This window comes from Juglans microcarpa x Juglans regia, chromosome 1D, assembly GCF_004785595.1.
Source record: "Juglans microcarpa x Juglans regia isolate MS1-56 chromosome 1D, Jm3101_v1.0, whole genome shotgun sequence".
NCBI classification, from domain to species: Eukaryota; Viridiplantae; Streptophyta; class Magnoliopsida; order Fagales; family Juglandaceae; genus Juglans; species Juglans microcarpa x Juglans regia.
The window spans coordinates 16,409,335-16,436,244 of NC_054594.1; the positions used below are offsets into that span (position 1 = coordinate 16,409,335).

Sequence of the window (26,910 nt, forward strand, 5' to 3'; positions counted from 1 at the left end):
TAAGGAATGGGAACAATAGAATGACATTCTATTTTTGGCTAATTTAGCTGTCGGGTGAACAGATGATGGTTTAATAAAGACTATTGACAGGATATGTTAAAATCATTGGGCATAACATAGAGCAACCAAGAGATGCAACAAGCAAAATGTTCAACCTCAAAAGGTAAGAGACGGGAACTGAAAGTCACAGATGGACCAAAGGGTGCGCCAAAGGACGAGCACGCATGACAAAAACGAAAATAACCTTATATGAATGGGCCTTGTCTTGTATGGGTTTTGTGAGTGGAGTTGTAAGGCCCACATTTAGAAATGGTTGTAAGGCCTATGGACAATTTAGACCCATGACACGTTTACATGCATAAAAATGCTTAGTTGATGCATGCAGATTGCAGAGGACAATCAACCAGAAGTTTAATGCAAAGAATTCTAATCTCTATTCTCTTTGACGGAAAGGTCATCCTCGAATTCGACCAATTTTCCTTCTATTTTCTCTCACTTTCCATCCATACAAAGACAGTCCATCAAGGAAGTAACACCCGCCAAAGCTCGGTTATGAAAAATCCTAAATTAAATCTGCTTCTAACAATGCACTTCTTGGACATATGTAACGAGTATGCTCATTGGATTTGCGGACTCGAGCAGCCCAACTTTTCAGCTTTTACCAATAACACGATCGAATTTGATACGCTAGTTTCTCGGGAAGTATTTATTATATATATACATTTTTCAAGGTCCAAAAATTAGGTGCTGGGGACCTTACAATCAACCCCCGCAACATCCCAAGCAGAGTGCTGGTTTACATAGACTCCAAGCGAATTTCTATGTAACCAGTGCGAATTTCTATGTAACCAGTGCAGATGGTAAAACCAAACCTATAACCCATATAATTTCTGATGCAGGAGCCATACTCCTGTTGAGCCTAATTATCCATTCCCATCTTAAATGCTTATAAATTTGGTCACTTTAAGTTCAAAAACAGTTGAAAGATAATGTAGATTAATTAATAATATTAGATACAGTATTAAGGTATGCAAGTGCCAAACACTCTTTGGAAAAAGACACCATCAAATTGATTTTTTTCATGTGAATCTCATATTTGTTCAATTTTTTTAAAGGGAGTACAAGACTTTAAAAATGTACAAATCATTTCCCTTCTATAATCCTTCTTTTCCTTCTCTCTATGTTTATTAATTACAATTAGCATTCAAATAGGGTCATTTCTAGACAACTCCAGTATCAGAATATGAAAAAAAAAAAAAAAATCAAGAATTTATTCCCACCCATCGTGAGGGTGTGCAACTAGTCACATTAATAGAGGAGAAAGCTTGTATATTGAATTCCATTATGAACATTACGGAAAATTTTGATATCCAGTCAACGGAATGAAATTGATTTATATATATACATATATTATTAACAAGCAAGAAAAAGAATGATTTCATATCTCTTACAAGAACTGAGATTCATCACAGAAGAAAGTCGCGAATTCGAACTGGCCTTTTAACAGCATTTGTGAAACCCTGCACGAAAATAGGAAAGGATGTGATAGAGAGCATCCCCTTCAGATTATCATTACTTGTATGTTTTTTTTTTCTAATCTATCATTATTTATATGTTAATTGTGAACAAAAACGGGTTCTAGAAATCCAGACTTCCCTCAAAGGAAGTCAAATGTAGGAGCTCCTAACATGTGAAATCAATAGATCAATGGTACTCAAAGAAACAAGTACTTGCTAGCATAAAGGATGACATGACGTGTACTTGCTTTTCATAGTTTTGGCTGCAAAAGCGCTAAAGATGGCATGGTTGTGAGGAACAGCAAATGGTAACTAAAGAATATCCTTTACTTAATAAAATTCAGTAAGATAGATGAATATCATGCCTCGCATTCTACACTTATACCCTATTAATCCCCTCAATCATGCCCATCTTGGCCACCATTAAATTTTCAAAGGCAGAACCCACATCACAACTAAGCACCATTGATCTTTCCACCCTTCAACTAACATGCAATTTACACTTTACACAACAAACTATGCCTAGTAAAGTTCCCCATCATTAAGATCCGACCGTTTGTGTCAAATTACCTATTTTATCCAAAATTGGAGAAGATTTTTTCAGCTATTGATAGAGAATTCAAGTATCAGTTTTTTATGGTCGATCTTAATGGAGGGTTTCACTTTTTGTTAGTTTGAGGGTGCAATATATCAATTTGGATAATTTGGGTTGCAAATTGTAAATGTCTGTTAATTAAAGGGTGGAATATATCTTTTCCCTTTTCTTAATATATTTATAAAGAGAAATGATATTTGCAATCGTGGAGTGCGCAAATACCGCGCAATCTCTTTGAAAAAAGTTAGTAAATACAAGACTCACATGAAAAAAACTAATTTTTTAATAGTGGACCACACTCTTTTTCAAAAGGATTGTGCGGTACTTACACACTTCACAACTATATGTAGCATTACTATTTATAAATAATGCAAATTGGGCTTTATTTTAAATTTTTATCAAACAAAAGAAATTTAACATTTCAAAGATGCATGGAGAGGACCATTTGTTTGAGCAAAGGACAAGATATGACTTCTGATACATTTTTGACAGACCTTGAAGGAGGACCGGAGGTTCGTGAAAATTCCTAACTAAGAAAAAAAAACTACAACATGCAACTAGAAGTGATAAAAAAAGAGAAATCAAACAATTGAAATGAAGGGAGGCAATTAAATGTCTATGCACACTAGATTAATTCAGAAGAGCATCATGCCTCTTTTAACCAGCGGTCATCTAGTTTTGGTCCAACATGTCAAAAAAACCCCAACAGGGTATTCACTGATATTATGTGCATTATTTAAACAAAGTAATTCAAGTACAAGTAAATCATGTACCTCATTAAATTTAAATAGCAGTGGACGCAAATCTCTCTCCAAGGTCACTTCTTTCTTCACAGCAATATCAGTAGTCTGAGATCCTTTACTACTCAACTTCTTAAACCTGGTTTTAGGATATGTTGGAGGTAATTAGTGCATATTCTAATTGTCATCCATTATTTGTCAACATCCAACCATTGATCTCTTTCAAATGCTAGATACAACAGAACTATTCTTTTCATGAAATCTATTTCATAAAGCAGTTGAAAACAACAAAAGAGCTTGCATTCTAACCATCAAGTAATATGTATGCATTTGATCTAAAGATCAAAACAGCCAAGGGAACGAACCTAAAAAAATACATTAGCAGATAAGCTAGTGCTATAAAATTTTTAAGTGATGGGCATGGGCTCAACACAGGCTTTCTCAACAAAATTATTAAAAGCAGCCTTATCAAACTCTGTTCTCCAGCCGAAATCAGCTAAGTGCTAAGTGACAATGAGCCAATCCCATGACAAACAACAAAGAAAACATAAACGTAATAAAGGGATAATTCACTTGTCACGAAAAGAAGTGTCCAAACTATTACTAAGAATAAAAGAAGCTAATGCTTTCATAGCAAAACATAGGTTCATCTAATTAATCATTGTTGTAAAGGCAACTACTGTTAATCAGCTCTAAATGGCTAAAATGACAGAAAATGGCTGGAATCAGATTTTTCACTGAATTACTCAGTAAATTTTAGCAGTAGTGATTATAATAGAAAAGTAAAATAATAAAAAAATAAAACAGAAATTATTAGCTTATAGTACCGGTAAAACAAAGCAACACAGGTCTACCTGTCAACTTATAGCATAGATTCTTTTTATATAAATATAGCATAGAATTAGTAATAAAAAGCATAGGCCTACCTGTCAAAGAAACTAGAAGAACCACGAAAAGGCTTTTTCTGATCTCCATGGGATTTTAGTTTCAAACCAGCTGCATCATTTTCACTGGAAGCCAAGTTTGACGAAATTTTGGAAGTACTTGGATTACATAGCCCCATATTTAACATATTCTTTTCATTTTCAATGTTTTTCTCAACACGTGCTGGCACATCATTAGTGTTGGTAGTTGGAGCTCTGCTGGTTTCCATGTTTACAAAATCCAACCTTTCCTTGATGCATCCATCTGTTGTGTGCATGGATCTTCTGATACTTACTTGCAAGATCTTTTGCTTTTCAACCTGAAAACATAAAAATTCCATTACATGACATCAGATTCAGTTTGCAAGCGGCTAGAAGTATAGCAAATTTTAGTTAAGTTCATATCAAAGGGCAACACCTTTATTGAGGTGAACTAGTGTTTCAAATAGTTAACTAATTATTCCAGAGATTAGAGAACAGCTGTTAAAACTGTCACGAGGACTCCAAAAATGGTGCAAACCAATATAGCCTCACACTCGTTATTGGAGTCTTTGAACTAGTTCAAATCCCAAGGAACACCTTAAGATGAGCCTAATCAAAGATGCACCTAGACACAGGCTTGAAAGCTCAAACTCCTTGAGATTGATTATTTGATACCCCATTCTGATAAGTGATAATGGTAGGTGGTATATGGGATCCCACATTACTTGGCAGTGATAAGTTCTTGCTCTTTATAATATTCTAATGGGGCTCCAATTGTATCATTGACTAGTCCTTTTGAAATATAGATCATATGGCTTAGGCCTTCCATTGGGGCGTTATAAATGACCCATTCTGATAAGTTATAAGGATAGGTGGTGTATGGGATCCCACATTACTTGGAAATGAGATGTTCTTACGCTTTATAATGTTCCAATTGGGCTCAAATTCTATCATTAACTAGTTCTTACTCGAATTGTATCGTTACAGGTTATAACTCAAACAGTTTCCTAGCCTTAAAGTCCTGCCTTCAGTATGTCTCATTCAAAAAGGGCACTGACAGAGTGTGCCTGGCAAAGTAGTGGGTGTTCATAAAGTGCACTAAATAAGTTTCCTTGATGATACATGTTCAGTAGGCTACATGGTCTAATGCTAGAACGCTTATTTGGAACAAATTCGGAGAGGAAAGGGAGGGGATGGGGAATTCTGGTACATAAACCTCACCTGCAGAATGGATCAAAAGATACCATTGCGTTCAAATGCTACACCTTTTATGAAAAAAGCTATCTTAAAGATGATGGAAGCTATCTCAAAGTTTATGGTCCTTTAATTGCTGGGAACAAATCCCAGCATATCAAAATTCAATGATCATCATTCTTAAATCTTAAGGACCATAATAGTTCCTTGTTCTCCAAGCCAAGGGTGTTCCCACATCAAAGTTCAACAATCATTCTTAAATCTTAAGGACCAAAATAGTTCCTTGTTCTTCAAGTCAAGGGAGATTTTTTTAACATAATTAAGCCGTTGCATGGAACCAGTACGCATAACAGATGATTTAAAATATTAATGAACAATTCAAATAACCTTCAATAATATACATGACTCACCTCGTGTAACAAAACCTGCTTCATGGCTAAAGCAAGTACACAGTGACCAGAATTATAGTCCTGTTTCGATTGTTAGAAAAAGACGTTCAGATCAGATTATAAGATTAATAAATATAAAAAATGAAACGAATTCTAACCCCTTTTCTTGAGTACAATAAACTGTAACCAACTCAAACCTTGAAGCCAACAAAGTCATTAATCGGAGGATCAAAAGAAAGTGATGAGGCTTCCAAAGCTGCTTCGTGTCTCGGTTTAATGGGCAGAGGATCAGATTTGACATTCTTATATGTTATTGCGTAGGATACCATTGTACTAACCAACTGAGCCAGATCATTCTTTTCTCTTTCTGACAGTAACTGCAATGCCACCTGAAAGTGATATCAGAGCACATGAGAAACCATTGTAATAAGTAGGGGTGTAAGATTTTTCCTTCGGACTGAGAAAACTGACCAGACCGCCTGGTTTTGATTGATCCGGACCAGACCGATTAAGGAACCGACCGGTCTCGGTCCAAGAAAGTCAAGAAATTAAATTTTCTAGGATTTTTTCACCACGGACTGACCGAATTTAATATATACAAGTTTTTAAATAATTTTTTTATATGATATTTTATTTATTTTTTTAAGTAGTTATATAAATTAAAAGCAAGTAATTAATTAATTTTTTTCTAACTAATTATAAGTAATTATTTAATTCACTTCTAACCTAATTATTTATGCTTAGATTATATAAAAGTTAAAGGTTAAAAATTTTAAAACAAGGTATTAACTATTAATTATTGATAGTGCACATATAATTAACATTATTAATTTATTATACTTGATTAAAATACTTAACTAGTTAAGTATATACTCAGACAACTTAGATTATATCATTCAATTCATTTTTTTATTATTTTATATGATTTTCTGTCAAAAACTTGAAAAAAAAAATGACCCGGATTGAAACACCCTGATAAGGACGACCAGACCGAACCAAAGCTACCAGTCCAAAAGCCTTATCGGTCCGGTCCGGACTTTTGGTGGACCCAAAAAATGGGTCCGGTCCGAACTAGAGACATAACCATAAAGTAAACATTAGGTCTCTAGAAGTGATAAATAATTGCAAACATTAGGTGCGGTCAAGGTTAAGAAGAAAGGAAAATAAATGGAATAACCAAAAGAAAGGAAGAATAACAAAATACAAGTACATTACCGGTCTTAGAGTTGGTGGTGACAGAATATGCAATAATGGAGAAATCAAGTCTTCTACAAAAGACTTAATTGACATGTGCCTTGAAATATAAGGTGGAATTTTGTAGTGCCAAGACCTTACAGACTCCATCTTTTCCAACCACATTGTTCGGTATCTAAAGATTTGTAAAGATGTATTAGTAAGAAATGGTAATTTTACATAAAGCTGTTCAGAGATATAGATACCTTTGATATGACTTGGGCCATTCGATGCTAGGTTTTTGAACTTGGGCTACTAGATGATGCACAGAGATTACACTAGGGGGCAGATAAACTGTAGAAAAGACAAAATTCGATAATAATCTAATTGAAATTATACTCAGTAGTGGAAGGTAACAATGATAGGTCATGAATGTCGTTACCAAGAAGAGCCATATGCTGCGTGTGTAAGATATGTTGGTGCATCATATCAGAAACACCAAGGCTATTTAAGCACTTAACCTTCACATAAAATGAGTACAAAAGTCATATGCCTTCTTATAAAACAGATTCAGTAGAAGCCTAATATTCAACAGACATATCAAGTAACCATCTATAACTGACGTAATCTTACAGTCTTTTGCATCAGTGGATCATGATAATTGAGATGCAAAACGTTTTCATGGATCCCATCGAATATCAAATCATAGTCACCACTGCATAGTCAATGACACTTAAGCAAAAGGGTTTGTTTTTAAACATAAGAGGGACAAAATGATGTCAACAGGAAGTAGCTACATACCGGTTAGATATGAGGGAGTGAAGAAGGTCAAACTCATTGCACTTACGGCTGGAACTATTATTAGATTTTATCTCCCGCTTCATTTGTCTCCTTTGAAAAACCTAAACATAATAGAATCCTCAGTAAAAAGAAAAAAATGGTTGCAATGAATTGTAAGTAGCTAGAAACATGTTATGGAATGTATTTCTGGATTACCTCCTTCCAGATATCAAACGCACTTCTTGAAATGTCCTTCCGGCCAACTACTTGAGAACTGATCTCCAACTGAGAGCCAGTAAAGCATGCTAATAACTTAACCAGCATTAATTGCTCAACCAAAATGCTCTTACGCTATTGAAAATACCAAATATATAAGTCTCAATATTAAGTAGAGTTTTAAAAGCCCTGCCCCAACAACAACAACATAAAAAAAAAAAAAACACACAAACAACGGAAAAAAAAAAAAAAAAAAAAACTCCAAACTGAGACTTTTAAGGTGATAAAATCTGGGGGGAGCTAGTGAGATGCTCAACAAAAAATGTCAGGAGGCATAGATATGAAAATCAACCACGGTCTGATCGATGAATCCTTGTTCAGTCCAAATATTCTCTCTTCCACAAGAACTGGGCTTCAGTGAAAAGTGCCATATCTAATAATTATCAATACTTGTTTTCCTAAACTGAAGTGCTTGGTATTAGACCCAACACCAGCATAACACTTCACAAACTAAGCCCAATAAAAGTGCAGCAGAAAACATTGACTTCCTTTTTCCATTATCCAAATCAGGTAATCCTAGAAGGATAATTACCTCCTGCACAGGCAACTTATTTCTCCAATAAGCACAACCAACCCAAAGAAGAAGGTAAATCTTAAGATTTAATTAAGATTGTAGAGTCTAGCAAACCCTCCGATTTGACAATTAGTTCAGAGGAGCGAAATCACATTAAATTCTTACCACGCTGAGTGTTTCGTTCTTCTTGTTGAGGAACTGAAGAGTATTCAAGCACGAGCGTATATCACACTCTGTTAGAAAACAAAAAAGAATGAAAACAAGAAGGCTGGAGGGAATAGGGATAGAACTTTGAAACGCAATAAGGGGATCTAACAAGATAACAAACAGTACACCAACCAATATGACTTTGAAAATTGATTTTGTACCATTGGCAATATGAATATCTTGGGGGATCAAATAGAATAATATGAGGAGATATGACTCACCTGTATATTCTGCAAGTGCAGTGAGTGCAATGGAACTCGTTTTCATTCCCTCCTTGTTACAAATATATTTGAGCCTGTAATAACCACATTTCAGAAAATGTTCAGAATCAAAGAAGAGAACAGATATGACATTTGCAAAACAGAATCAGAATAGTTATCAGATATGCGGGTACTAACAAGGTCTAACATGCAAAATAGTTTTTTACCCAATCTAAATGAAAAGAAATCTAACAAATCAGGGGTCAATAAGTGAAGTAATGTAGTTCACATTCGATATTCGACTATTTAGTTACTGCTACAAAATATATACCAAGAAAAAGTAAACAAAAAGTCAGTTTTTCCCCTTACTTTTTTAGAGAGCGCAACTATTGTTCGGTGAACTAAAGATAGAATGATATATAACCCAGGGACAAAATCATTAGAAGTGAACTTATCTTACTTATCGAAAAAGAAATCATTAGAATTGTTAGAAGCCAACTCGACTCTAACACATAGTTAAAATAAATAAGTAACAACAAGAGAGATTGAATAGGAAATCAAGGTATATGTACAAAAGTCACACTAGCACCACTCAAGTAAAAAAAATAGTACAAAAGTCACACTAGCACCACTCAAGTAAAAAAAATAACATGGGTAAAAGTAATGAGAAAAGGGAAAGACATGATTGTCAAAAATGAAATAGAATGGCATTAGATAGGGTTGTATGGTAAAGCATGATTCATGTATCCAATCCCAATGAGTTAGGATTCAAGCCCGGTAAACAATAATCGATAGAATTATATTACCGTATCACATTAAATCATAACTTAGCTAGATTGTCACCTGCTTACCACACGGCTAGCTGTTGGACGAACAAATACATGAACCCTGTAAGAAGCAAGTATGCATTGTCAAGCAAGCAAACATAATTGCACGAGAATTCTGGATATATGATAAATAAGTTATTAAAGCCCCATTTGGGTATTGTGTATAAATTGAACAATACATAATCCACAAACAGCACAACAAAGATGTAGAGAAATAAGCATAAGTATTAAAAGCCTAACAAGGGAATCACTTAAAACTAGTTGATATTGTTACTGATATTATTAAAATGAGAGACAGAGAGCCCTTGAATGAATTTGTACCAATTTAAAGCATTATCTCCATTTTTCAATCAACCACAACCAGAATCAAATCTCAACAACATTTTTTTTTTATATAAGTAAAATGAAATTTTACTGAACGAATGTAATAGGCGAAGCTCGCGTACACAAGAAGTATACAAAAGAAACACCTAGTTACATTCTTTTTTTAATTGGCACCGGGTGTGCAGGAACAACATCCCGACTAATCCCGGGGGTGCATAGACCCTCGGCAAGGAGTTTCTCGCAAGTGCATCTCGGGTAATTTAAGGGAAAAATCCCACTGTCCGATGGCCCCAGGAGATTGTTTGCAACCAAGGAGATTTGAACCTTAGACCTGGGTGGGGAGCATACCCCCAAGCCCAAGGTCTTTACCACTTAAGCCAACCCCTAGGGGTTGAAAACACCTACATACATTCTATAAAGACAAAGAAGAAGAAAACAGAAAATCATGAGCAGAAGCTCCATCAAGTCTTATAGCAGAAAACCATTGTAATAAAGTAAATACAAAGAATTTTCAGATTTCCTCCAAGGTGCGCTCCTTATCATTAAAGCATCGCTCGTTCCTATCCCACCAAATACACCACATGAGACACAAAGTAACCATCTTCCATGCCACAACCACTTGTTTAGAACTACAAAGCCCCATCCAGCACACAAACAAATCCACTATTGTCCTCAGCATCAACCAAACCAGTCCAACTCTTCTAAAAACACCATCCCATAATGCCTTTGCCACCTCATAATACAAAAGTAAATGATCCACCGATTTCCCATGTTTCTTAAACATAAAACACCACTCCATAATAACAAAACCCCTCTTTCTCAGATTATCAATCGTCAAAATATTTCCAAGTAATGAAAAATGTAACATGCTTCCATATCATTTTATCCCTCTCATCACCCCAACCTGCAGGGAATAAAGGAAGCAGAAAAAATCTGACACCTCATCAAGTTCCCAATCCTGAACAGCTCTAGTAAAACCAACATCCCACTGCAAAATTCCATTAGAATTTACTGTCAGATCAGCAACAGATGCAAGCCGATTAGATGCTATACGAAAAATAGCATGGAACACACTACAAAGAGCCCGATCACCACACCAAGTATCAAGCCAAAATCGACCCTTGTACCCTCACCAACAACAAAATTTGTATGTTTTACAAAGTTCTCCCATCCCCTTCTAATAAATTTCCAAAAGACTCACTCCATAGGTCCCCCTAACTCCTTATAACCCCCCCCCCCCCAAAACTCAACCATATTTCCGATCTAAAACCTCCCTCCACAATGACACCCCTTCTGCTTGATACCTCCAAATTCCGAATCCCCAAACCTCCATTTGAAATAGGAGAGCAAACTTTTTTCCAACTAACAAGATGAATCTTCATCTCCTCACCCATACCACCTCAAAAAAATGTACGAAATAATTTCGCAATCCGTTTTCCCACCTCTACTGGCAATAGAAATAAAGAAAGATGGTAAGTTAGAAGATTAGAAATAGTACTTTTAATAAGAGTTATTCTACCCCCTTTTGATACATAAAGCCACTTCCTACCCAGCAACCTTTTCTCAATCTTCTCCACTACCCCATCCCAAATAGACTTCGCCTTGAAAGACGCCCCCAATGGAAGACCAAGATACTTCAATGGTAAAGCAGCAACTTTATATCCCAACAACTCTGCTAAGCAATTAATACTCCGCATCTCCCCCATAGGAACCATCTCTGACTTACCCAAATTCACCTTCAGATCTGATACAGCTTCAAAACATAATAAACAACCCTTAAGGCTTGAATCCGTCCACGATCAGCATTACAAAAAATAATAGTGTCATCTACAAATAAAAGGTGAGAAATAGTAATAAAACTATTATCAGCATTTCCCACCTTAAACCCAGAAAGAAATCCAAACCCCCCCCCCCCAGCAACCTCCAACATTCAGCTCAAAGCTTCCATGATAATAGCAAACAGCGAGAACTATGAAAAAAGCCACAAGGACTCCCATTAACTAAAACTGAAAACCTAGAAGTAGAGACGCAATGTCTAATCCATCCACACCACCTCCCCCCAAATCCACATCTCCCAAGCATGTAAAAAAGAAAATCTCAATTCACATGACTATATGCCTTCTCCATATCCAGCTTACAAATGACACCTGGAACCCCTTCCCTCAAGCGCTGCCTAGACATTCATTAGCAATTAGCACAGAATCAAGAATTTGCCTACCATGAACAAAAGCATTTTGGGACTTAGAAATAATTTTTCCCATCACCATACTCAACTGATTGGCAAGTACCTTTAAGATTATCTTATAAACACCACCCACCAAGCTAATAGGGCGAAAATCCTTCAACTTAGAGGCCCTGGCTATTTTAGAAATAAAAGCAATGATGTGGCATTAAGGGACTCCTCAAACTTCTAATAAGTGAAAAATTCCTGAAAAACCCGCATCACATCGACTTTCACAACATCCCAACAAGCTTGAAAAAAACCCATAGAAAAAACATCTGGGCCAGGGACTTTATCTTTTACCATTCCACAAACCACCACCTCATTCTCCTCAAATGGTCTCTCCAACCAGCTTGCAGAAATAGAATCCAATGAATCAAAAACCAATCCATCAAATTTAGGTCGCCAATCAGCCGTCTTGGTTAATAAAGCTTCATAAAACTGCACAATATGTTCCTGAATTACAGATGGAGATGTAAGCACGTTATCATCACAATGAAGCATCTCAATAGCATTACTACGCCTATGTGAATTAGCCAATCTACGAAAAGATTTTGCACATCTATCCCCCTCTTTCAACCAAAGGGCCTTCAACTTTTGCCTCCAAGAAATCTCTTCCCTCAACAAAATCTTTTCAAGCTCTTTCACCACCTCTTTTTTCCTCAACATTGCCTTCTCCTCCATAACCTCAAACTCCTCCCCATCCTCCAAAACATTCAACTCCTCCAATAGAGATTTTTTCTGATTATCCACATTCCCAAAAACTTCAACGTTCCACTTCTTTACATCATTCTTCAATGCCTTTAGTTTGCTTGCAAAGATAAAACTAGGAGTTTCCGAAAACTTATACGAATTCCACCAACTCCTAACCATCTCCTCAAACCCTACAGCACCAAGCCACATATTTTCAAACTTAAAATTCCTTCTACCCCCAATGTATACCTTCACAATCTAGCAAAATAGGGAAATGATCTGAACTAACACGGGGCATCCTCTTCTGACATAGCTCAGGAAAATGAGTCTCCCATTAAGAAGAAACAAGAAATCCATCCAATCTCGACCAGCTCCTACTATTTGAATAAGTGAATGCTCCCCCAACAAGGAGAAGATCCAAAAGGTCGAAATCAATGATAAACTTTGAACATTCTTCCATAGCCACTGACCGACCAGCATCTCTTGGCACTCACTAGGGAAACGAGTTATATTGAAGTCCCCGCACATACACCAAGGCAAATCCCACAAATAATACAAACCCATCAATTCCTCCCACAAGTAACATCTATCCCTGTCCAAATTTGGCCCATATACTCCCCGCAAAAGCCCACTTCTACCCATCTTCAATATTTATAAATGAACAAGCCACAATGAATTGCCCAATACACTCCATCAACTCCACCACTCTAGTATCCCACAATACAAGGACACCACCTGACACACCTGAGGAAGGCAAATAAGCCCAACCCACAAATGAACATCCCCACAAACTACTAATAATACTTCTATCAACTAAACCCAACTTCGTTTCTTGTAGACAGACAAAATCAATCTTCCAATTCCGAATGAGCACCCTTATACAAAATCTCTTATTGACATCATTAATCCCCCTCACATTCCAAGAAGAATCTTACGCTTCATGAGAAACAAAAGACACCCTCCCTTTTGATCTGTCCCTACCAACACTACCTTCCTTGGAAGCATAATTGATTGAACATTCTAACCTTCTTAACTCCCTTTCCTTCTTAGAATTAAACTTCAAACACGAAGCTCGACCAGCTTCAATAGCCACAAGAAGAGCCTTAAACTGCTCTTCAAAACCCACACAAGAAATCCATACACATGCCTAAACTTCTTCAACCTTCTTTAAAATCCAATCCGATGCAAACAAATTAGATGAATGAGGTGGCATAGTACGAAGAGGAGTCGGGCTACCCACATCCTCATCATGACCTTCACCCTCATATATCTCCATCTGTAGACCTGGATCTATAAAATCATCCTCATCTAAATCCACCTGAAGCTGCTTCCCAGAATCACTCCCCAATTGACTAACAACCAACTTATCATACAACATTTAACCCCTATGAAAAAACTAGGAATATAATGGAGCACATCCAACCTTGCCTTGCTCTAATTGGAAACTAAGGAGACAATGGGAACCTACAATTGAGAACTTTGGTTGTTGTTGTTGAGAATAAGGTTTACCGAGAACCTCACATGGTTCAATTACAGAGAATCAAAAAATTGTTACAATAGACTACTATACTCTTTAGCCTCTCCTTTCTTATAATAACGCCATCCACCTTATATTCTCACTCCCCCTTAAAAGGGGAATATATGTATCACATATGCCCAACTATGAAAAATAAGTCAAGAGCCTATGCACCTCTGAAATTAGTCGAGACTTTGTTCTCAGAGTAGACTCAGACACCCGGTGTCAATAAAAAATAAAAAAAAATTAAAAAAAAAAAGTTCTAATTGAATACAACCCAAAGACTTTGTAAACATATCTACAAGTTGATGTTCAGACTTCACAAATGATGTCTCTTTCTATTTAAAATGGTTCTGTCATGAAATATACGATTGGAGACAACATAAATTGGGGCTTAATTATCACAAATCTCCTGAAGAAAATTTAAACAGCTGTGTTAACTCAATAAAGGGGTGAGTCATCACCCTATTCATGGCTTGTGCACCAATTCTTGCTACTACCTTATGCTTCTTACTCTTCCATGTAACCAAATTTCCTGCCAACCAGGAATAAACCTCCAATCTATAAGAAAAACCAAACCAATCAGCACCGCCAAAGCTTTATACCCTAATATGTCCGTTCAGCCTAGACAGTCCAAGACCCAAGGCTTGCTTAAAACAACAAATAATACAAGAAACAGAATCCTAATGAAGAGATTTGTGCCTGATGTGCAATTTTACATGTCAGGCCACTAAAAAGGGAAAAAAAGGACTAAAAAAATAAAAGAGGGAGTGGAGTAGGGGGCATCCTTCACCCTCAAGCCTCTCCTTCAACCCACCTCGCCAAGAGGGAGGCCTAGGGTGACCAAGGGGGGTGGAGGAAGGACTGCACTGATTTGGTCCACCAAATCACGCTGCTCACATATTTGCTCAAAGAGATTTGGGATTTCAATGGTGCCCACAGGATGCATCAACATCTTTTTCCTCAATGGGCTTCAAGGGTTACCATGTACCTCAAGAGCCTAGTGTTCTATTAGAGGCTTCTCATCTAGTACCCATGAGACTTTGCCTGTGTAGTTCGTTTTGTGTTAATGGGTTGTTCTTTATTTGCATCTTACATGTATATGTTAATCGGAAACAAGGTGAATAATTGTACATATGTTATAGGCTTATATGTGGATGTGGGTGTAGAGTTCATTCTACAGGCATCACTTGGTTCTTGAATCTGGGTAATATGTTCATATTCACTAAAAACAAGGAATTTGAATCTATAGGCTTCAACGGTTATAGAAATGCTTTTTATAGTTCTGGTCTCTAGAATTTTCGGCAAAACAATGGATTTTACACCAGTTAGCTGTGGAGGAATCAGTGGAACTTGTGCTGGAGGTGGTGCTGGTAGAGATGAATCAACTGCCTGAGTATTTGATTCTGATTCGAAATTTGGATTCACCACCAACCCTCAGGTGGGTGGCTTTTTTGTTTTTTTTTTTTTTTTTTTTTTCCTTCTTTCTTTTTTATTTTTTCATTTAAAAAATTTTCTCTTCCTTTTTTATTATTTCTTCTTTCTCAATCAAGATAACCAAACTTCTCATGAACTCTCTTCTTTTCTCTTCTGTGTTTTTTATAAGCCAAATTGTTTATCTGCATTTCTTAATACTTTTAGATCTTAATCCCACCTAAAAATGATATTATAAAGGACAAAAACTTGCACATTCTATATAAAAATTTGATAAGTGTACCAGACCAAAGAAAGCAAAAGTTTGCAAGTAATGATATTTAATCTGAAGACAATACAAACCCATAGTGCAGGGCCAAGTGACCTACAAGAACCGAAGAACCCACCTTGGAAAGTCTAGCGTTTAAGCAGTAATTAAGCTGTAGCCTTCTCCCATCCTCTTAGGCTTTTTATACTTCTTTTTTCACCACAGAAAACTACATGGTGGATAACCAAATCCCAATTCAAGGCATGTTAAAGATGCAACAAATCAAGGTTACACTCATTTAAAAAGGAAACTATACCTACTTAGCAAACAGACCCATATCCATCATAATCATGGAACTCATGCAAGAACCGTAAGGAACAGAAGCTAGCTAGGAAAAACTTTCTTTTCTAAATATGACGAGAAACCGCTTAAATTTATTAAACCACATAAATAGGCATAATGCAAGCACACAGAGTATACAAGAGAAAACACCTAATTACAAGCTAAGCACTAGAAAAAGCAACTAAGAAATCATGAAAGCAAGTCCCATCCAATTCAATAGCCGAAGCCCAAAGAAATAATGTATGGAAGAAAAGATCTCTAACCCCTCCCAACGAGAGTTCTCCATTTTCAAAACGACCGTTCCTCTCAAGCCAAATACACCACATAAGACATATGGAAACCATCTTCCAAATGGCACCAATTTGGCAATTACCCTGAAGACCTCTTCAACAAGCTAGAAGATCCACCGCCCTCCTAGGCATTGCCCAAGCCATACCAATTCTATTAAAAATTCGCATCCCATAGAACCTTTGCCACTTCGCAATGTAGAAGTAGGTGATCCACAAATTCTCCATTCCTTTTGCACATGAATCACCAATCCATAATAAGGAGGCCACGTTTTCTCAAATTATTAATTGTCAAAATTTTGCCGAGGGAAGCCAGCCAACCAAAAATGGCAACCTTGGGAGGCACTTTACTCCTCCAAATGCACTTCCAAGGAAAATCATTAGGGGTTTGACACAACATAGCCTTAAACAATGATCTGACCAAAAATTTCTTGTTCCCTATATGAATACAAAGCAACCTATCCTCCCACCACACTCCACATTCAAGGCATACAACATACTCAATAAATCTGAGATGTCACCCACTTCATCATGTACGGATCTAATAAACCTCACATTCCAATGAAAAGAGCCATTGGAATTGTCCATATAAATCTGCCGCAAAAGCTCCCTGATCAAATGCAATCCTAAAAAGAGAAGACAAAGCGTACTTCAGGGCAATGTCCCCGCACCAAATCTGAAATTGCTAATAAACTCCCCCCATCCATTTTGAATAGATTTCCCCACTCCCACACCATACGCGACTCTTACTTCATTTGAACACCACCCTCCCCAAGTGCTCCCATATTTAGCATCAACTACATTCCTCCAAAGGGTGCCCCCCCTCCTAGTGATACCAGTGATACCACCATAACCGTTTCTCAAGGAGTGCCTTATTAAAAATTCTCACCTTTCGAACCCCTAAACCTCCTCTTGAGATTGGAAAACAAACCTTATCCCCGTTAAGTGAATGGAGCTTCATGTCATCCCCCATACCACCCCACAAGAAAGCACAAAAAATATTCTCAATCCTATTAGCCACCCCTCAGGCAAAGGAAATAAAGATAGAAATACGTAGGAAGGTTAAATAAAATGCTCTTAATTACGGTGATTCTTCCCCCTTTAAACAAATATATCCTTTTCCATCCGGCCAATCTCCTCTCTATCTTTTCAATAACACCATCCCACATCAGCTATACATTTTATGAGGGGCCCCCAAGGGTAGACCAAGATACTTAATGGGCAAAGACAACACCTTACAACCCAATGTATTGGTCAAGTCCCTTATAGTATGCACAGAAACTATATGTAACATTTCAGACTTCATCAAATTCACCTTTAGACCTAAAACAGTTTCAAAACAAAGTAGAAGGGCCAGCAACAAACAAATCTATTCATGATCCGGCTCACCTAAAATCAATGTGTTATCAGCAAAGAGATGTCTACATTTACGTTGCCAATAGAAGATCCACCCACCAAAAAACCATAAAGAAAGCACCCATCCACAGTCACATCCAACATTATACTCAACACATCCATTATTAAAACAGAGGAAAGGATAAAAAAACTGACAGGGGTGTCATTCACCAAAAACCAAAAATCTAGTAGTGGTAATATGATGCTTCACCCACTACACCACATCTCCCCAAATCCATAACTACTGAGTAAGTACAACAAAAAATCTCAATTAGCATGATTGTGAGCCTTCTCCATATCCAATTTACAAAGAATACCTGGAGCCCTAGCTCTAATTCTACTTTTCAATCATTCATTAGCAATAAGCACTGCATCGAGCAATTTTCTTTCCTTTACAAATGCATTTTGTGTATTCAAAGTGATCTTCCCCGTAACCACAGTCATGATTGGCAAGAACTTTCGATATGATCTTGTGTATCCCATGACCTAAGCCGATAAAACCTTTCATGACTTCTCAACTTTTGGAAGGGCTTAGAATATTCAAACCTATTCACATTTCGTCTTCCTACCTTTACATCAAGCCACAAAAAATAAGCAAAAAAATATAAAATAAAATTCTCAACTTACAATTAGAAGACTAGGGGCCCATAGCAATCCCTAGAAGGATTCACTAATGCATCTCTATGATATAAATCAAAGAATAATAGAATAACTTCTAAATACATTTATATTTATTTGAAACGACACAACGTTAACGTATACATTTCAGGAATTTATACAATATAGGACTCTGTTAATATTAGTTGTACAGATTATATTACCATGTATAGAGGCTGAATATTAGGGATAAGTTAGACTCCGTGTATAGCATATTATCTACTTCCTTGTATAGTTTGGGATTATGTGGAATAAGAGGTGGTTTTTCCAGAAAGCCTTCTTGGTATTTTCGAGTTTCCCTCTTTGAGGTGTTTCCTTCTCATTATATAAAAAATAGTTCCAGAAATAATTACAAAGATAAGATTGAGAATTCAATTTGAATCTCAACAAACTACATCTTTATCTTATCTAAACTAACCTGACTTTATCCTATCTAAATATGTACAAGTTTAATTTAAATACAAGATAAGATTAGTAGATAAATCCTAATCTATTTGAAATTCAGTTATGCTATATCCCAGTCAAATAGGAGATTAGTTTCCATATAACCCTAGGCACAACCCAGTAAAATAGGAGATTGTCTGCCTAGCTGCCATATCTTAAAGAAAACCCTAGTTTTCCTTTGATACCCTCCCTCAAATTGATGTTAGTGAATCGACTAGCAGCAATTTGCTAACTAGGTATTGATGTCGTTGTCGAGTCAAAGCTTTGGTGAATATATCAACTACTTGGTGTTCAGTGGACACATGAGGGAGAATGATAGCTTTAGACTCATAGGCATCTCGGATGTAGTAACAATCAACCTCGATGTGCTTCGTACGTTCATGAAAAACTGGGTTGGCTACAATTTGAATGGCACTTGTATTATCACCATGAAGAGGCGTGGGATGTGCCTGTGCAAAGCCAAGTTCTGAAAGAATACCACACAACCACATAATTTTTGAACATGCAACAGACATTGCCCGATATTCAACCTCTGTAGATGACTTAGATGCCCAATTTTGCTTCTTACACTTTCAAGAGATAAGAGAATCCCCAAGACACACCATCTAGTAGTAGAACGTCGAGAGTCCGGACATCCAGCCCAATCTGCATCACTGTAGGCAACTAATTGAAGAGAAAAACCCTTAGGAAAAAAATAGTCCACGATTAGGAGTCCCAAGTAGATAGCGAATAAACCGACAAACAGCTACAAAATGAAGATGTCTAGGAGAATCCATGAACTTACTAACAATGTAGACAGCATAGGAAATATCAGGTCGCATGATAGTGAGATAAATCAAGCTGCCAACCAACTTACGGTATAAGGTAGGATCCGAGAGAAGTTCTCCTTCGTCTTTCCTATACTTAACATTCACTTCCTGAGGAGTATCAACTGGAGTAGTATTTTCCAATCTCCCTAACTGAATTAGGTCTTGAATATACTTGTGTTGATTGAGAAATAAACCATGTGGCTGAGACCTAACTTCCAACCCTAGAAAGTAGGTAAGATCCCCAAGATCCTTCATGTGAAACACATTATGAAGATGTTGCTGAAATTTTTGAATCAAAAGTCCATCCGAACCAAAGATGATAATATCATCTACATATACCAATAAAAATACTACTCCAGCATCGCCCTTGTGCAAAAATAAGGAAGCATCGTACTTACTTTGCTTACAAGAAAACTCTAGCAAAGTATTGCGAAACTTCTCAAACCAAGCTCGAGGAGCTTGTTTAAGACCATACAAAAACCTTTTCAATTTACAAACAGCCGTAGGGGAGGAAATAGGCATACCAGATGGAAGTTTTACGTAGATATCTTCCTTTAGATCGCCATGCAAGAAAGCATTCTTGACATCCATTTGACGTAATTGCCAAGATTTAGAAGCAGCAAGAGCAAGTAACAAGCGAACAATAGTCATCTTGGCAACCAGAACAAAAGTCTCATCATAATCTATGCCATACTCTTGGCGATTCCCCAAAGCAACCAATCTAACTTTGTATCATTCCAGTGAACCATCGAAACGAAGCTTTACAGAGTATACCCATTTACTACCAATTGGTTTGATAGATGGAGGACATTGTACCACATCCCAAGTCTGATAAGTGCATCAAGTTCTGTCTGCATTGCTTGCTGCCAGCACTCATGTTCCATATACCCATTTACTACCAATTGGTTTGATAGATGGAGGACATTGTACCACAACCCAAGTCTGATAAGTGCATCAAGTTCTGTCTGCATTGCTTGCTGCCAGCAGTCATGTTCCATAGCCTGTTTGTAACAAGAAGGGATAGCAATGAAAGATAATGTAGCAGTCATAGAAGTGGGGCAAGAAAAACCATACCGATCTGGTGGGTGAGAGACAAGGGTAGATTTCCGAGGAACAGAATCAGCAAGAACTATGGTGGATGTTGGATTAGGTGCCGAAGTAGGAGAATCTTGAGAAGCCATAGGAGACTCGGCTAAAGGGGTGCTATGACGTCGAGTGTAGACAAAACCAGGTTTAAACCGAGCCACTAGAGCAGAAGAGGTATCAGGAATGGGCATAGGGAAGGGCTCGGACTCATCATGAAGAATTGAAAAACTAGGTGAGATAGGATCGACATGAGAGAGAAAAAATTGCTGATTTTCAAAAAATAACACATTCCTGGAAATTCGAATTCTTCGTGCATTAGGATCATAATAAAGAAATCATTTTTGAGTGGAACTATATCCCAAAAAAGCACACTTAATAGATTGAGTAGTCAATTTATGTCTTTCATGTGGTGGAAGATGAACAAAACACACACAACCAAAGATATGCAAATCAGAATAACTAGGAGTGTGACCAAACAATATGGAATAGGTAGAAACATTATGTAAAACTGGTGTGGGCAATCTATTAATTAAATGGACAGCAGTAGCTAATGCTTCACACCAAAAACGAGATAGAACGGATGAGTCAATAACAAGAGCCCGAACCATATCAAGTAGATGACGATTCTTACGCTCAGCTACACCATTTTGTTGTGGTGTAGATGCACAAGAATGATGAGAAAGAATACCTTTTATAGGTATTCTTGAAGAAAATTCTGAAATTCATGAGACATATATTCATCCCCAGAATCAAATCGTAAGACCTTGATTGAGAAAGCAAATTGTGTCTGAATGAGTGCAAGAAAGGCCTTGAAAACATAAAACACTTCACTTTTAGTAAAATAGATCCAAGTGAATCTACTGCAATCGTCAATAAAAGTAACAAAATACTTGTAGTAAGCATGTGATATAACAGGAGATATACCCCAAACATCGCTATGAATTATATCAAACACCCAAGAAGCATGAGAACCAGATTGTGGAAATGGTAGCACTTTGCTTTTGGCAAGTTTGCAAGAGGTACAATCAAAAGAAATTGTTTCCATTGAAACAGAATTTTTATTGTCAATAGCACCAAATTCAAACAAAGTTTGGAGTACATTAGGATTGGGATGTCCTAAACGTCAATGCCAATCCTTAGTACTTATTTTGACAGCATTACAAGAAATAAAGGAACTAGACGCAATAGAAGTTGAACTAGGATTTATTGGGAATAGCCGACCCTCCTTAGGATCCCTCGCGATCATCCTCCCGAACACTCGATCCTGTACAACACAACCAAAAGATGAAAAAGAGACTTTACAATTATTTTCAACAAGCTGTTCAACAGAAAGTAAACTTGTGGAGAGAGTAGGAGAAACCAAAACATTTCGAATGACAGGGGACATATCACCCATGGCAGAAATTGGTAGTGAACTACCATTTGCCGTGTGGATTTTGAGAGGACCATCATAGGACTGAAGATTGTGCAACAATGTGGAATTATTAATCATATGATTTGAGGCACCAGAATCTATTAGCCAAGAATTAGGGGATGACTTTGATTTACCTGATATGCCTAAAGCAAAAAAGTCAGAAATTATCATTTCTTGTACCATATCGGGAGTAAGAGTAGTAGAACTAGAACCGGCAAGTGCTGAAGCATGAGTGGCAGCAGCAGGAGCTGAAGAAGAGGATGCACCCGAGACTTCAAATAAGGTGGAATAGGCACTCTCTTGCTTCCAAGGAAGTCGAATTGGGCAGTCCTTGATAATATGTCCAGATTTTTTGCAATAGTTACAAAATTTCTTTGGACAGTGGGTGGCAATGTGACCAAATCCCTTGCAACTATAGCATTGTGTAGTGCTATCGTCTCGGCCTTTGGATTTTCCTTGTGCTGTAAATGCCACTTAAGCAGGAGATGCAAGCTGCTGTTCCATTGTACTCCGAGTAAGGAACTGGATCTCTATTCATTAACTGAGAACGAACAGATTCAAAATCAGAACGTAGTTTCATAAGAAACTGATCCCTCCTACTAGTTTCATGCACACTTTGCACATGAGGGAGACCATCGGCAGGGATAGAAGAATACACAATGTCAGTGTATTCAGCCCACACATTTGAAAAACCAGAATAGAAGTCCTCCACTGATAAGCCACCTTGAGAAAAATTAGCCATCTCAAATTCCAACTGAAATCTTCGAGCAGAATTATTCTGAGTGTAGATTCTCTTCAAATACTCCCACATAGCTTTGGAGGTTTTGTAGGGTCGTAGATTGGGGATGATGTGAGGCTCAATAGAACCTAGGATCCAAGACATGATCTTGGCATCCTTACTCTCCCATGTAGACAATTCCTTTGCACTGTTAGGGGCTGGAATAGTCCCATCAACATGACCCTAGAGTTCTTTACCCTTGACAAGAAGCTGAAAATTAAATGCCCAAGCAGAATAATTTTTTCCATTGAACCGAATGCACAATGAATCAGATTTTTCAGATGCCATGAAAACAGACCAAGAGCAAGAAAAGAGAGCTGCTGCCGTGAAATAGACGACCCCAGGAAAATAAAGAAACTAGAAGCAGCCTCTAGAAAAAACAGAAAACAGCAACCCTAAAGATTTTAGGATTGGCCGAGGAAGTGCAAAGAATAGGAAATCAGAGTAGCTCTGATACTATGTCAGATTTTGGTCGAGTCCCTCTTTGAGGTCCTTCCTTCTCATTATATAAAAAATAGTTCCAGAAATAATTACAAAGATAAGATTGAGAATTCAATTTGAATCTCAACAAGCTACATCTTTATCTTATCTAAACTAACCTGACTTTATCCTATCTAAATATGTACAAGTTTAATTTAAATACAAGATAAGATTAGTAAATAAATCTTAATCTATTTGAAATTCAGTTCTGCTATATTCCAGTAAAATAGGAGATTATTTGCCAGGTAACCCTAGCCACAACCCAGTAAAATAGGAGATTGGCTGCCTAGTTGCCTTATCTTAAAGAAAACCCTAGTTTTCCTTTGATACTACAGCCTTAGCAAACCCGAACACACTCACTCCTGAAATGGTACAACAGACGAACATTTCTATTTTTTCTACTTTTGGGCTCTCAAGTAATCATAAGGTTTCTTCTAAGCCATGGTATTTTGACTCCGGAGCCTCTAACGATATGACCAATACTGTTGTTTCTCTTTCCAATGTCAGAAATTATAATGGAAATCTGAAAATTAACACTTTTAATGGCAATTCTCTACCTATCAGTGCTGTTAGTGATCTTTCTTCTTCCTTAACTGAGTTTTTGTGTCTCCTGACCTCTCCACAAATCTTATTTCTGTTGGTCAATTAATTGATAACAATTCTAATGTGCATTTCTCTCGTTCTGGTTGTGTTGTGCAGGATCAAAGTCAGGGAAGATGATCGCGAAGGGGCCTAAAATGAGACAACTCTTTCATCTCCACGTTTCTCCTTCTATCATTATCCCTAGTTTTCCTTTACTTTCGTATGCATGTCATGTTGTTAGTTTTGGAAATAAGATGTGGCATAGACGTCTAGGCCACCCAAACTCTGATGTACTTTATACTGTGTTTAATTCCGATTTATTGGGAAATAAAGCTTGTTCTTCTCTTGATCTTTCTTTTAATTGTACATCATGCAAACTTGGCAAAAGTAAAATTCTACCTTTTCCTCATCATGCCTCTCGTGCTTCACAATGTTTTGATATTATTCATAGTGATGTTTGGGACATCGCACATGTTGTTTCTCATGCGCATTATAAGTATTTTGTTACTTTCATTGATGACTTTAGTCACTTTACCTGGGTATACTTCCTACGGGCTAAGGCCGAAGTGTTTTCAGCATTTAAGTGCTTTCTGGCACTTCTTGTGACTCAATTCTCTACTAGCATCAAGGTCTTGTGCTCTGATTCTGAGGGAGAATACATGTCTAATGAGTTTCAGGACTTTCTTCAAAGCAAAGGGATCATCTCTTAATGCTCTTGTCCTTCGACACCGCAACAAAACGGCGTTGCTAAGAGGAAAAATCATCACCTTCTTGATGTGGTAAGAACCCTTTTACTTGAATCATTAGTTCCTCCTCATTTTTGGTGTGAAGCGCTTTCTACTTCGGTTCATTTGATCAATCGCTTACCTTCTCCTACATTACATCATGTTTCTCCTTTCTTTAAGTTGTTTGGTCATTCTCCTTCATATTCTGATCTTCAGACATTTGGTTGTGTTTGTTTTGTGCATCTTCCTGCTCATGAACGACATAAATTTACTGCTCAATCTATTAAGTGTGATTTACTTGGTTATGCTATACCTCAAAAGGGTTATGTTTGTTATGATCTCCATGCTCGACTTATATAGGTTTCTAGGAATGTGGTTTTCTTTGAAAATCAATATTTCTTTCCATCTCATGTTGAGTTGTCATCTTCATCTTTATCACTTATGCCTAGCTTCTCTGATTCTCCAATGATTGTGGAAAGATTTAAACCTGATTTTATGTATGAACGACGTCGTCGTCATGAGTCTAGTTCCACTTCATCTGTGCCCCCTCCAAATCTTAGCTCGGTGCTTGATCCTTCTCCTATTTCCACCACACTTCACCGATCTACCCGTTCTTCTCAACCCCCTGATCAGTATGATTACTCATCCCATGTCTCTCTCGTAACTACTTTATCCTCTATTTCCATTCCTTCTTCCTATAAACAGGCTATGGAACATAAGTGTTGGCAAACTGCAATGCAAGCAGAACTTCAAACACTTGAGGAGAATCATACTTGGGATATTATTTCTTGTCCTCCTACAATCAAACCCATTGAGAGTAAATGGATTTTCTCTGTAAAGCTTCGTTCTAATGGGTCTTTGGACCGATACAAAGCTCACCTTGTAGCTCTGGATAACAACAGGAATATGGGATTGACTATGAGGAGACATTTGCTCATGTTGCCAAAATGACCACAGTTCGAACCATCTTAGAAATTGCCGCTTCACAGTCATGGCAACTACATCAGATGGATGGTGATCTCCAAGAAGAGATCTACATGAAGCTCTGGTATGACTACTCCTCATGATGTTTATAAGTTGAGGGGTTCTCTCTACAGGCTCAAGCAAGCTCCCCGGGCCTGGTTTAAGAAGTTTCATAATACACTTCTTACCTTCAACCTTACACAAAGTCAATATAATTCCTCTCTTTTTTTCCACGTCTAATGCGGGTATAGTTCTTCTCTTTGTTTATGTGGATGATATTATCATTATTGGCACTGATTGTGGTTTGATTACTAACCTTTAGAAGATGTTACATGCAACTTTCCATATGCAAGATCTTGGCCAGCTCACATACTTCTTGGGACTGGAGGTTCATCATCAGGCCAATGGTATTTTCTTAAACTAGCATAAGTATATTCAAGATCTTATCACCTTGGCTGATTTGGAGGACACTTCTTCTGTTGATACACCTATGGAGGTAAATGTTAAATACAGGAAAGTTGAAGGAGATCTTCTGGATGATCCTACTCTCTATCGACGCTTGGTTGGGAGTCTTATCTACTTGACCACTACTCGACCAGACATCTCATATGCCGTTCATCAAGTCAGCCAGTTTATGTCTTCTCCTCGGCATCTTCATCTTGCTGCAGTTCACCGCATTATCCGCTATCTTTGAGTGTCGCCTACTGGTGGATTATTCTTTCCTACAGACGCATATCTTCAACTTGTTGCCTATAGTGATGCTGATATGGCTGAGTGTCCGGATACGCGTCGAACTACTACAGGCCGGTGTATGTTTTTAGGTGATGCCCTAATTTCTTGAAGATTTAACAAACAAGATCGTGTTTTTAAATCATCTACTAAGGCTGAGTATCGTGCCATGTCTACTGCTTGTTCTGAAATTGTATGGTTACGTGGTCTTCAGGAGGAGCTTAGGTTTCCTCAGACTAATTCTACCCCTCTTCATACTGACAACACTAGTGCCATTCAGATTGCCACCAATCCCGTTTTCCATGAACGCACCAAGCACATTGAGGTTGATTGTCATTCTATCCGAAATATCTTGGAAAGTAAAGTGATATCTCTTCCTTACATTCTTCGGATCTCCAAGTGTCCAATGTCTTCACCAAAGCAATGACTCGACTGCGGCATCAATTTCTTGTTGGCAAATTGTTGCT

At 37.4% G+C, this 26,910-nt stretch overlaps 1 protein-coding gene across 1 annotated transcript in view; it reads right to left on the minus strand.

The window, feature by feature from the left end:
• Positions 1-1,328: 1,328 nt before the first annotated feature.
• The window catches only part of LOC121252524 (chromosome transmission fidelity protein 18 homolog), a 44,814-nt gene continuing 19,232 nt past the window's right edge, over positions 1,329-26,910 (minus strand). Inside the window, 14 exon segments of the mRNA XM_041152224.1 lie at positions 1,329-1,520; positions 2,886-2,991; positions 3,779-4,095; positions 5,362-5,421; positions 5,538-5,729; positions 6,556-6,709; positions 6,780-6,867; positions 6,956-7,034; positions 7,147-7,228; positions 7,315-7,415; positions 7,510-7,578; positions 8,249-8,316; positions 8,512-8,585; positions 9,334-9,378. Coding sequence (XP_041008158.1) covers positions 1,467-1,520; positions 2,886-2,991; positions 3,779-4,095; positions 5,362-5,421; positions 5,538-5,729; positions 6,556-6,709; positions 6,780-6,867; positions 6,956-7,034; positions 7,147-7,228; positions 7,315-7,415; positions 7,510-7,578; positions 8,249-8,316; positions 8,512-8,585; positions 9,334-9,378 — 1,489 coding nt within the window. The 3' untranslated portion in view covers positions 1,329-1,466.